At 43.0% G+C, this 13,531-nt stretch overlaps 1 protein-coding gene across 1 annotated transcript in view; it reads left to right on the forward strand.

Moving 5' to 3' along the window:
* The first annotated feature begins 7,285 nt into the window (after positions 1 to 7,285).
* The window catches only part of LOC136883321 (trypsin), a 162,247-nt gene continuing 156,001 nt past the window's right edge, over positions 7,286 to 13,531 (forward strand). The window contains exon 1 of the mRNA XM_067155560.2: positions 7,286 to 7,393. Within this exon, the coding sequence (XP_067011661.2) occupies positions 7,330 to 7,393 (64 nt within the window). The 5' untranslated portion in view covers positions 7,286 to 7,329. The remainder of the gene's footprint in view (positions 7,394 to 13,531) is intronic.

Genomic DNA, 13,531 nt, shown 5'->3' on the forward strand with positions numbered 1-13,531 from the left:
AGTTGGCTGTCGCCTTCCCTCTCCATGATGATTTCTACGTGCCTCATTAAGGATGTGGACACCACCTTCACCGCCGAGTATATTTGCCGCGAACTTCTTCAGTCTGGCGTCCCCATCTACAACGTCTGCCGGCTCCGGAATCTTACCACTGAGCAACGTGCACCGCACGTTTTGGCCTGCTTTCTCCATCCAGCAGATACAGAAGCCCTGCTGCTTGCCGGCGCGACTATGAACGGCAGACTTCATGAAGTGGTATCTACTCCCGGCGAATTAATGCAAGCTCGGCGTAATGATCCTACCCCCATCTCCACTGTTTATGTCAATCCCCCTCGCACATTCCACCAACTTTGCAGTCCTCCCTACTGTCATTACGTCCACACTCATCACTACCACCACCACTACCACTACTGTCACCACTTCTGCCCATGGTACTCCGTTCCCTTCTACCCTTCTTCCAACGACTAGCCATATCACCCCAATCATGTCCACACCCACTCCTTCTCTACCTGCCACCTTCTCCAGTCCCTCCCCACCCCCTGCCACTTACACCGATGCTACCATTACAGCTCAGCCAGCTTCCCATGAGCAAGCAGCCGCCGCAACAACACCTCACCAGCTGTCTAAGTCTCTGAACTGTGTCGTCCGTGGTATTGACCCCGCCGTCACCGAACGGGACATCCTGGATGAACTCCACCTGGCAGGTGTCCCAGATCTTCAACGCCGCCGGCCCGATATTCATGGTTGCCTCCAACTTTCGTCCACTGCTGATGTCGAACATCTCATCACCAACGGTGTCCGTTTCCGCCGGCGAACCTACCGAGTGGAACATTCTCGCTCCCCACCCCGTACCGACCGCCTTCCACCTCTTTACCCTTCTCCTCCTTCCCCATCAACCCCCCCCCCCCCCGTCGCTAACTGTTCACCTTCCCGCACCACAACCAAACTTTTTCCTTTCGCCGCTCCCTACCTTCGACCTTCTCCGACTACTTGCCACTTCCATCACTAATATTACCACCACCCTCTACTACCTTCTATTACAACAATACCCGACCCCTTACTCCAACTTCATACCGTACCCGCTTAATATGTGTAACATGTTTATGTAATTCTCTGTACAATTTTCCGGAATGCGCGCATGAGATACGCTACGTCGCTGTAAAATAAATTGCTTTTCCCTCTCCCTCTGGTGTTTGTAGGGGTTTACTTGTGCGGGGTGCTCTGCGGGTCTTCCCTGGGCCCCGGTTTGTTGTGACTGTGCCCTTCCGCCATATTCACGTACACTCCCTTATGTATGTACAACACATACTTTTCTTTGTACTTTTATATTCACCATTCTCTTCCCCTTCTATGGCCGAAGAGCTCCTCGTTGAGCTGATGGCCCGCCCCTCCTCGTGTGAGGATTGGGAATGAAATAACTTACGCTACGCGGATAAATTCGCGGATATCCGCATCCGCGCAGCGCTCTAGCCTTAGGGCAGTAGCGTCATCTACACGCAAGCTTCGTGAGGACGAGTACTGTTTACTACTAACCGTACTCGGTGGTGACTTGAACATGGACCTGAAGTCAGCATAATGCGTAATACCTTCCACCTAGCCACTTCCACTAGAGGAGTACTATCTGCGAAAGTTTGAGTCACACTTCATGCGTGATACCTTCCATCCAGCCACTTCCACTAGAGGAGTACTATCTGCGAAACTTTTTAGTGAAGCTTCATGCGTGATACCATCCGCCCAGCCACTTCCAGCAGAGGAGTACTATCTGCGAAAGTTTGAGTCACACTTCATGCGTGATACCTTCCATCCAGCCACTTCCACTAGAGGAGTACTATCTGCGAAACGTTTTACTGAAGCTTCATGCGTGATACCTTCCGCCCAGCCACTTCCACCAGAGGAGTACTATCTGCGAAACTTTGAGTCACACTTCATGCGTGATACCTTCCATCCAGCCACTTCCACTAGAGGAGTACTATCTGCGAAACTTTTTAGTGAAGCTTCATGCGTGATACCTTCCGTCCAGCCACTTCCACCAGAGGAGTACTATCTGCGAAAGTTTGAGTCACACTTCATGCGTGATACCTTCCATCCAGCCACTTCCACTAGAGGAGTACTATCTGCGAAACTTTTTAGTGAAGCTTCATGCGTGATACCTTCCGCCCAGCCACTTCCACCAAAGGAGTACTATCTGCGAAAGTTTGAGTCACACTTCATGCGTGATACCTTCCATCCAGCCACTTACACCAGAGGAGTACTATCTGCGAAACTTTGAGTCACACTTCATGCGTGATACCTTCCATCCAGCCACTTACACCAGAGGAGAACTATCTGCGAAACTTTGAGTCACACTTCATGCGTGATACCTTCCATCCAGCCACTTCCACTAGAGGAGTACTATCTGCGAAACTTTTTAGTGAAGCTTCATGCGTGATACCATCCGCCCAGCCACTTCCACCAGAGGAGTACTATCTGCAAAAGTTTGAGTCACACTTCATGCGTGATACCTTCCATCCAGCCACTTCCACTAGAGGAGTACTATCTGCGAAACGTTTTAGTGAAGCTTCATGCGTGATACCTTCCGCCCAGCCACTTCCACCAGAGGAGTACTATCTGCGAAAGTTTGAGTCACACTTCATGCGTGATACCTTCCATCCAGTCACTTACACCAGAGGAGTACTATCTGCGAAACTTTGAGTCACACTTCATGCGTGATACCTTCCATCCAACCACTTACACCAGAGGAGAACTATCTGCGAAAAATTTTAGTCAAACTTCATGAGTGATACCTTCCACCCAGTCACTTCCACCAGAGGAGTACTATCTGCGAAAATGTTTACTGAAACTTCATGCGTGATACCTTCCACCCAACCATTTCCACCAGAGGAATACTACGAGGTGCGGCAATTAAATAACGAGACATGTGAAAAGTGTGATTTATTGCAAACAAAATTACAATACACTTTTATCCTTTTCAACATACTCCCCTTCCCCATCTATAAACCTTTTCATACACGCCTTCCACTGTTCGAAGCGATGCTGTAGGTCATCCTTTGACATCATGCGCAACACCTGTGAGAATTGATGGCAGAATGAGTTCTTGGTTCAGGGTACTTACAGGGGTTAGACAAGGCTGTAATCTTTCACCTTTGCTGTTTGTAGTTTACATGGATCATCTACTGAAAGGTATAAAATGGCAGGGAGGGATTCAATTAGGTGGAAATGTAGTAAGCAGTCTGGCCTATGCTGACGACTTGGTCTTAATGGCAGATTGTGCCGAAAGCCTACAGTCTAATATCGTGGAACTTGAAAATAGGTGCAATGAGTATGGTATGAAAATTAGCCTCTCGAAGACTAAATTGATGTCAGTAGGTAAGAAATTCAACAGAATTGAATGTCAGATTGGTGATACTAAGCTAGAACAGGTCGATAATTTCAAGTATTTAGGTTGTGTGTTCTCCCAGGATGGTAATATAGTAAGTGAGATTGAATCAAGGTGCCGTAAAGCTAATGCAGTGAGCTCGCAGCTGCGATCGACTGTATTCTGTAAGAAGGAAGTCAGCTCCCAGACGAAACTATCTTTACATCGGTCTGTTTTTAGACCAACTTTGCTTTACGGGAGCGAGAGCTGGGTGGACTCAGGATGTCTTATTCATAAGTTAGAAGTAACAGACATGAAAGTAGCAAGAATGATTGCTGGTACAAACAGGTGGGAACAATGGCAGGAGGGTACTCGGAATGAGGAAATAAAGGCTAATTAGGGAATGAACTCGATGGATGAAGCTGTACGCATAAACCGGCTTCGGTGGTGGGGTCATGTGAGGCGAATGGAGGAGGATAGGTTACCTAGGAGAATAATGGACTCTGCTATGGAGGGTAAGATAAGTAGAGGTAGACCAAGACGACGGTGGTTAGACTCGGTTTCTAACGATTTAAAGATAAGAGATATAGAACTAAATGAGGCCACAACACTAGTTGCAAATCGAGGATTATGGCGACGTTTAGTAAATTCACAGAGGCTTGCAGACTGAACGCTGAAAGGCATAACAGTCTATAATGATAATGTATGTATAAATAAATAAATAAATAAATAAATAAATAAATAAATTAATAAATATTAATATATAAAGAAAGACTGTGAGTTTGTTTATATGTAACGGATACTTTAAAAACTAGTGAACCGAATCTGAAATTTCTTTCCCCATTTGAAAAATAATATCATTTCGGATATCACAGGCTCTGTACCATCCCGCAATAACGAAAGGTTCCCGATGGAACCATGAGTTAAAGAAAAAATGGCGACTATATTATATCTCAAATTTTGTATGTTTGCCTGTCATTGATTTTGACGTAAAAGCTACTTGACTGATGGAGCTTATAGCTGGTACCTCTGGGCGACACACAGGCTACTTGACTGACGGAGCTTATAGCTGGTACCTCTGGGCGACACACAGGCTACTTGACTGACGACTTGACTGACGGAGCTTATAGCTGGTACCTGTGGGCGACACACAGGCTACTTGACTGACGGAGCTTATAGCTGGTACCTCTGGGCGACACACAGGCTACTTGACTGACGGAGCTTATAGCTGGTACCTCTGGGCGACACACAGGCTACTTGACTGACGGAGCTTATAGCTGGTACCTCTGGGCGACACACAGGCTACTTGACTGACGGAGCTTATAGCTGGTACCTCTGGGCGACACACAGGCTACTTGACTGACGGAGCTTATAGCTGGTACCTGTGGGCGACACACAGGCTGCTTACTGTCACACTGCCTTTTAACTGGGCTGCGTAGTGAAAGAAAATGTGAAGCAAGTCAGAGGAAAACGTATGCAGCCTAAATGGTTAGTCCTATTGGAAAATGTGTACCTGAAATTCGATTGTTTATATGAATTTTCTTAGTATCTCTGATAATTTTCTGGAAATTAATATTTCTTGTTTAGGCGTATACTTTTCAGGGCTGGAGTGTCATGTCCTTACTTTGAGCGAACGACGTAAGTCACAAAACGGTAGAAGCTGTACCGTTTATTTCGAGAACTGCTACACGCATTCGTGTGTGAGTCACGGCGCCCACTCACCCTCTCGCCTTCTCTTTAGTTTTCGCATTGGCCAAGTATAAACCACATATACAACTGACTCCGCTTCAATTTTAGAACAGTCTGTTATTCTGATTGGCAAGGAATTTGAACAGAATAAACAAATGACGAAATAAAAATCAGAAACACACTCGGTCAGCTATCATGCCGTGGAGGTTCTCTGTAAGATTCTCCAATCTGTTACGCCAAATTTAGCGATATGTCTTGGAAACGTACTTTTGTTTATGGAACCGTTTTACACCATATTTATACCTAGCCCAATTATCCCATGTATATTCCAATAATAAAATATTAATATTAATCATTAATAATGTTTCCTTTGCATTTGTACCAAGGCAGACACATATTTAAGAAACGCTTCATTCCGTTAATATTGCTATCATGTTGGTTTCCTGTCCATGGGCCGATGCTTTAATATGTTCGGGAAAACAGAGACAGACCTTCTGAGGATGTAAAAAGGCAAGTGGAGAGTGACTGTCTGCCATCATAATGAAAACTACCGAACTCGATTGTGACTGGCAATAGGAAAGGGAGCCTGTAATCATAACGAAAACTCCCCTACTAGACTGTGATTGGCAGTAGGCAAGGGTGCATGCCATCATAGTGAAAATTCCCAAACTGGATTGTGACTGGCAGTAGGCAAGTGGGCCTGCCATCATAATGAAAACTTCCCAACTCGACTGTGACTGGCATTAGGGAAAGGGCCTGCCATCATAATGAAAACTCCCTAACTCCACTGTGACTGGCAGTAGGCAAGGGGGCCTGCCATCATAATGAAAACTCCCCAACTCGACTATGACTGGCAGTAGGCAAGGGGGCCTGCCATCATAATGAAAACTCCCTAACTCGACTGGGACTGGCAGTAGGCAAGGGTGCATGCCATCATAGTGAAAATTCTCCAACTCGATTGTGACTGGCAGTAGGCAAGTGGGCCTGCCATCATAATGAAAACTCCCCAACTCGACTTGACTGGCAGTAGGGAAGGGGGCCTGCCATCATAATGAAAACGTCCTAACTCGACTGTGACTGGCAGTAGGGAAGGGGGCCTGTCATTATAATGAAAACCCCCTAACTCGACTGTGACTGGCAGTAGGCAAGGGACCTGCTATCATAATGAAAACCCCCTAACTCGACTGTGACTGGCAGTGGACAAGGGGGCCTGCCATCATAATGAAAACTCCCTAACTCGACTGTGACTGGCAGTAGGCAAGGGGGCTTGTCATTATAATGAAAATTCTCTAACCCGTTTTTTTCTTTCATGAGAAAGTATGTATGGAGACTTCCTCATAGTGTTTCTGGGGTAAAGCTAAGAGTTATGCAATTTTATTTAAATCTTACAACGTGTACGCTACTTCATCTAGAATTCTGTATACAGTGTAGGATTCCGTAGCGAAGCACAGGTACATCAGCTAGTATTCTAATATTCGCTGAGTGTCAGAATACCAGCCCCACGGTGTAGGGGTAGCATGCCTGCCTCCTACCCGGAGGCCCCGGGTTCCATTCCCGGCCAGGTCAGGGATTTTTGCCTGCATCTGTGGGCTGGTTCGAGGTCCACTCAGCCTACGTAATTACAATTGGGGACCTATCTGACGGTGAGGATGCGGCCCCGGTCTAGAAAGCCGAGGATAACGGCCGAAAGGATCCGTCGTGCTGACCACACGACACTTCGTAATCTGCAGGCCTTCAGGCTGAGTAGCAGTCGCTTGGTAGGCCATGGTCCTTCGGGGCTGTTGCGTCATGGGGTTTGGTTTGGAGTGTCAGAATATGTCTATATTATAGGGAGAACTTTTTCTCGCGTTATTGTCAATCCTTCTCTTTCTGCTCCCTCAACAATTAAGGAAGCGTGATTGCTGCATTACTGTTTTACATCCATAACTACACTGTTTTCTATTTTGAATTCAGCTGTAAATTGACCATTATATAAGATGGTAACCTGTATCAGGAGGAAAGCGAGAAGAAAGTTTCAGAATTTTGAAACGTGTTAGGAATCTCTAATGTGGCGGCTTGTGCAATAGATATTGAGGAGTTCACAGACTGCGAAACATACCAGTTACTTCACGTCTAGTTACAACGTATTATCAGTCTGTTTGCTTCATCACGAAATTAAAAATGGTCTTCGATAAGTGCACTTGTATCGGCTGATAACGGTAGAAGTACTCTGAATGCTATCTTACACATTTGTATAAAGTTAACTGCATTATATAGCCACATCCCTTTTCCACGGTGTAATCACAATAATGGGGAGCCTCAAGTTCGCTGTTGAGTTTTACACGTTATGGCTACTGCAGGCGTGTGTTGCTGGTAAGCATGGATGTTTGATTCTTGTTCATTGTTAGGAAGAGTGGAGTGTTCTCGCCATGGTACAGGATGGGGTGACGTGTGGCTGATCTGCGCGTCAGTACCAATATGCTGATGACCATGAGTAGGGACATGACTTTATCGCATTAATTTATGTTCGATTTCACGGAAAGGAAACCACTTTTCACGTTATATCGCGAAATAGGGCTGACCCCATCTCTTTAATTTCGCTTTAATCATTTCCTAAAATCATTCATAAAAAGGTTTAATTCTTAAGATGTGTGAAAGATAACTCAATAAAGAGAAACAATATTGATAACCATTCGTTATTCCTTATGTAATCTTGATTAGAACTATAATGTAGCCCTAATGAAGATTACATACCAAATTACCATTTCATCCTACCTGGCCACAGCTTTCATCCCGTATAGCCATACCGTTAAGGGATTTTATTCAATGTTAATACGAAGACATACTTCCGTCGAAATGAGAAATACTTATCGTGTTTTCTGTTTCCCTTCACACACGTGATAGTTATTATCCATGAATTTCGCTCCATTTAAGCTCGTATCGGTTTAAACTGTCCTTGTCGTTTTAATTCGTTGTAATTTCTCCTTCTTAATCCATTTAACATCGAGGGTTGGTTTTTCCCTCAGACTCAGCGAGGGATCCCACCTCTACTGCCTCAAGGGCAGTGTCCTGGAGTGTGAGACTCTGGGTCGGGGATAAAACTGGGGAGGAGCACCAGTACCTCGTTCAGGCGGCGTCACCTGGTATGCTGAACAGGGGCCTTGGGGGAGGATTGGAAGGGATAGACAAGGAAGAGGGAAGGAAGCGGCCGTGGCCTTAAGTTAGATACCATCCCGGCATTTGCCTGGAGGAGAAGTGGGAAATCATGGAAAACCACTTCGAGGATGGCTGAGGAGAGAATCGAACCGAGTTGACCTCAGGAAGCTGAGTGGACCCCGTTCCAGTCCTCGAACCACTTTTCAAATTTCGTGGCTGAGCCGGGAATTGAACCCGGGCCTCTGGGGATGGCAGCTAATCACACTAACCATTACAGCACAGAGACGGATCCGCTGTAATCACTAATCACTAATTTGTTAACCAGAATGATTATTTTATTAGAATTTGCTTTACGTCGCACCGACACAGATAGGTCTTATGGCGACCATGTGATAGGAAAGGCCTACGAGTGGGAAGGAAGCGGTTGTGGCCTTAATTAAGGTACAGCCCCAGCATTTGTCCGGTCTAAAAATGGGAAACTATGGAAAACAATTTTCGGGGCTTCCGACAGTGTGGTCCGAACCCACTATCTCCTGGATGCAAGCTCACAGCTGCGCGCCCCTAACCACACGGCGAACTCGCCCGATGTAAACCACAATCATTATGATTCATTAGGATATTTCGAAATCACTTCAAAATATCTTTTGTCGCGTTTATCGTTAATGTGAAAAAATCATGCCTCCTGGCGAATAACTCCAAGGTTTAACGTCTCCATCCGACGGGTGTATCACGATCGGCAGCGTCATATGCGCTCACTGTGGAGAGGTTTGGAACTGAACTCGGGGTTTTGGTAATTACAAGTTGTACAGCACCACCTCTTCTGCCAACATTCCGAACGGTCATGACGCCTTAATGCTCACGGCCAGCAGGCCATACACGGGGTGATTCAACAGTTGCGCAGAAACTGAAACAGACCTAAAGAGGTTGTCTAGGAAGAATGCATTCCTCTGGGCAAGCTCGAGCGACATAATGGACAAGCTTTATATTCCTCAACATTAGAACTGACAGTGGCAAAAGATGGACGTTGAATGCAGTTTACTAAAGCTCTTCGAACAGTGAGGGAGTGTTATAATTACTAAATTATGGTAGGACACAATGAAGATGCTTGTGTGGTGCGCACATGCATGACTTGTCGTTATAAGGACACTGTATTGTATCCACACACGAAATGCTGTCACTTGTCTACACTATTTTATTCACAACTTATACATACACATCAATAAAGCGCCATTTTCAACACTTGACCACTACGCTCTCGAACAAAATACTGTTACGATGAATAAGAAAAAGAGTGCATACTTTCATGTCAACCAACTACCAACCCAACAAAGTCACATCATAAATTTACGTAGGCCTACTCGATTAACGACTTGCACTCACAACTCTCACTAAAACAACTCACTCTACCCTCAAGACTGCGTCTTTATATACATTGCCTGGCCAAGCTTCTAGAAGGATATGACACATGTATTCTCGTAATTTTGAGACTCCAATAGCCCATTTACAAAAATGGATTTTCCTGTAACTCTCTGGTGCAATGGATACGTGAACTGACACTAGGGATACGATGAAGACCCAGTGCAGTGGATTTGGTCAAAACTAGCGAAAAGAAAACTGCTAGGAACTGGACTCGAGCCTCTTACAGATAAAAGAAACATATAAGAGACGCAAAGAAATAAAAATAAAAAACATAACGGTGATAAGGGTAAGAACATAAATTTATTACTGAGAGAAAATCAACTGAAAATAGTATAAGTAAAACAAGGGGGCAAAAATCAAATGGGTAATGCAAATAATATGTGGCCCGTGATTAACTCATTGCGGACCGTGGACGGCGTAAGACGTTTAATGTTCCGCGCGAAGCAATGCTGTTTATATTCGTCATCTATGCATTCTTACACCTTAGTCAGCGTTACTGGTTTTAGCAGGAAGTTGATTGACCCTCGCGTTGAGTGTGCTCATGTTTATCTTAGCTGTTTTAGCGGGAATATCTCAGCACTTCCTCGCGCGTCAAGACTATACTTGAGATTCCAATGCAGTGCATGTCACTCTTACTGAGTGTAGTATAATGGCTTATAAAACAAAGTTTCTTACGTAAGATTAATTATTAGATATTGTTCACAACGATTATTCTGGTGATGAACTTATTCCTGAAATAGACTCAGATAGTGAAAGTGAGAGTGACGAGGAAATTCCGATTCCCGAATGCGATAGGCCTATAGAGGAAGGTGAAGTGCCTGATACAGATCATCCTAGTTATTGTCCACCTGTTCCACCATTTACAGAGAATTCAGGTATAAATGTTCAAATAGAAAATAAGCAGGATATTTTGAGTTACGTGAGTATTTTCATGAATGACGAATTTTATCAGTATGTGTGTGAGCAGACCAATCTATACGCGAGTAAGTGATAAGTGCAGCGCCCCGGTCTTTCACAAAGAATTCGATCATGCAATCGTGTAAACCGATTACTCCAAAATCCTGATATAAATATGTACTGGACCGAAGATCCTTTTCTTCATACTCTGATATTTTCTAAAACAATGTTCCGAATACGCTTCATTCATATTCTTTCATTTCTTCACTTCGGTGACAATAATCATTATGACGAAAATACAGATAGGCTGTATAGAATTAGAGGTATTTTGAAACCTGTGACACCAGATATCACACCCTAAATATTTCCTAGAGGTAAGCACAGAGTATTATTTTTCTAACATTTGTAGTTTAGGAGTAATTGTAAATTTTATTAAGTGATCCACGTCAAGAGGGCCGGGCATGAAAATGGCTGGTCCAGGCATTCAAGTGTCCCGCTCAGAAGCAGGTACTGAACGTGTTAAAATACACCAGACTCAATGGTAAAAGTACTTTCACAAACGCTTACCTTCGTAAAGGTCGTGAAGCAAAGTTTAGCATAAAATTAGCTGAAGCATATGAATTTAGACGGTACCAAACATTTCTTGATAGCACGTCAGGTCAAGGCAGTCATAAGATTAGAGAGTAATGGCCTCACATCATAACGTACTCTCATTAGATTCCACCGTCAAGGCATCAAGACTCTCAATAATAAAAATCACATCCCCCGAGAATACAATAACATTAAGTAAAAGGAGCATAAAATGGGGAAGAGGGAAGGGTGCACCGAGCTCTTAAAATTCAACCAGAGAAAAAACAAAAGGGGCGGTTACCATAGTTTCACACAACACAACAAGAAAATATGGAAAGACAACCCTCAAGGAATAAAACATATTAAACTAAAAAATAAGTAAGGAAAGCCAATGACGGCGATATGAAACGAGCAATAAACAGGTAAATTAAGCACAAAAGGTATCACGAATCAAACGTCGGAACCACACACGCACACACAGAGACCAAGAGATTAGGTTGTCGCAAATAAAGGGACGCATAAGAGCGTCGACATACAGCACATAATAAATAAACAACCGCTCTCGAGCTCAGACAGTATGAACCAGAAAGTGGTCCATCAAAAGAGACGGAGTGTCTCCAACACCAAAACACACAGAAGCAGGCAAATCGCGTAGTTAGCTTGAATTCATACCAGATTTATCAAATGGATATGAATTATACAGAACACGCGATAAAATAATACGACATGAGCTCAAGCGGAATGTTAATGAAGCGACATGGGTAAAAGGTCTCGGTCGCACACAGCAAACAATCTCATACACACATGAATCCGTGTTATCTTCTATTCTCAAAATAAACATAGCGGATCAATAAAAGAAAATCAAGGTTAACACACGAATAAATCAGAAAAACACTTAATGAGGGAAGCGTTTCTAACCCAACTGAAAGAAGATTAAAGAAAAATAAATACCTCGATTATATAAGCAAACAGCATACTCAAAAGGTTGAGATGTGTACAAAGACATCTTGAATTTCTTAAAATATCTTTTATAAGCCATAAAAGCGACTTGAAAATCGAATCCTTCCATCTTTTCAAGTCAAAAGATCTCAAAAAAGGTCCATCAGAAAGATAATCCAACAAGACGGGGCGAGAAGAAATGCTTTGACCTATCGTATAAGACGCCATCTGTCGGAATATAGAAGGATTACATAGTGCTAACGACACATGATGGGAAAGAGTAATAGTTCATAGATACTAGAGTTCGCTAGGGACGTGAAGACATCAGAAAAAGTAAACGTACCATAAAATGATATGGTGCGGTAGATAAGTTGTTCTGGACTATTAACGTGTGTTGCAAAACATTGAATTGGATTTATACATCATATATGTTACCGTGATTTTGTGAATCGCATAGAGGTGAAAGATGGTGCTGTTCGAAGTGTCGCTTACAACACTCAACGCAGATAGGTCGCCGTAGTAAACTCTGGCGGAGGTAAGCATTCAGTGTAAAGGGGGACGAAACAGCTTACCATAAAAGCAAAAATGGACTCCGAGCACTGAATTTTTGTTCCAGCGGATTGATAATATCATTCTTTTGTACATCTCACATTTACAGTTCTATATTTCGTATTTCTATCTATAAAACCACCTAACTATGATCATAATTTATCAGATGACAATGTCACGTTAAAGTCTTACATGAAATGGATTTTGATAGTCTCTCCCGTGAGACCTCCGTATCATTCATCCCAGAGAATAAGAAGATACGTCAAGATATTAGAGTTCTCAGATAAAGCACCTTTTGTTTATAAACGATGCGAAATCACTGATTCTCGAAATGTTGTCAAACCATTTTGTCTCACATGACACAGCTTTTTTATAATAGTTTTGGTGGTATTTTAATTCAAAACATGAATGAATTATCTGCTTTGGATCGTGAATGAAACTCACTTGTCCTAAATTGGCCCGACATTACTTTCTTATGTGGACCAATAAAAAACAAAGCGTATAAATCACATTTCAGTACTGTTAACTAGTGAGATTTTTAACAGTTCTTTTAAGAAAGGCAGCTGTGTAGATTCACTACCAATTATTCATTTACAAGATGATAATATCACGTTCATAATAACCACAGGAAATGTATTACATATAAGAAAAACTGACTTATCTGGTTGAAGTCACCTTTATTAAAAATATTAACAAGGTAACTCAACTTCTCTGGTTCTTACCGGGGACTCTTTTGTATTCTTGGATAATCTGGAAGTAAAGTTTGGCTATTTCTTCAATACTACGACGAAATGACTTATCTTGTTACTGTGAAATGATAGAGAGCATTGATCTTAGTAGATTACCGCAAAAATTTAAAGAAAACGAAAAAACCTGACTTATCTGGTTTTCCGTGAGATGAGTGATATATTAACGAATATATTCTTATATTAAGAATGGAAAGGTGGTTCATGTGTTAAATTATAAATATTTTCATCTTCA

Source organism: Anabrus simplex, chromosome 1 (assembly GCF_040414725.1).
Source record: "Anabrus simplex isolate iqAnaSimp1 chromosome 1, ASM4041472v1, whole genome shotgun sequence".
Lineage (NCBI taxonomy): Eukaryota > Metazoa > Arthropoda > Insecta > Orthoptera > Tettigoniidae > Anabrus > Anabrus simplex.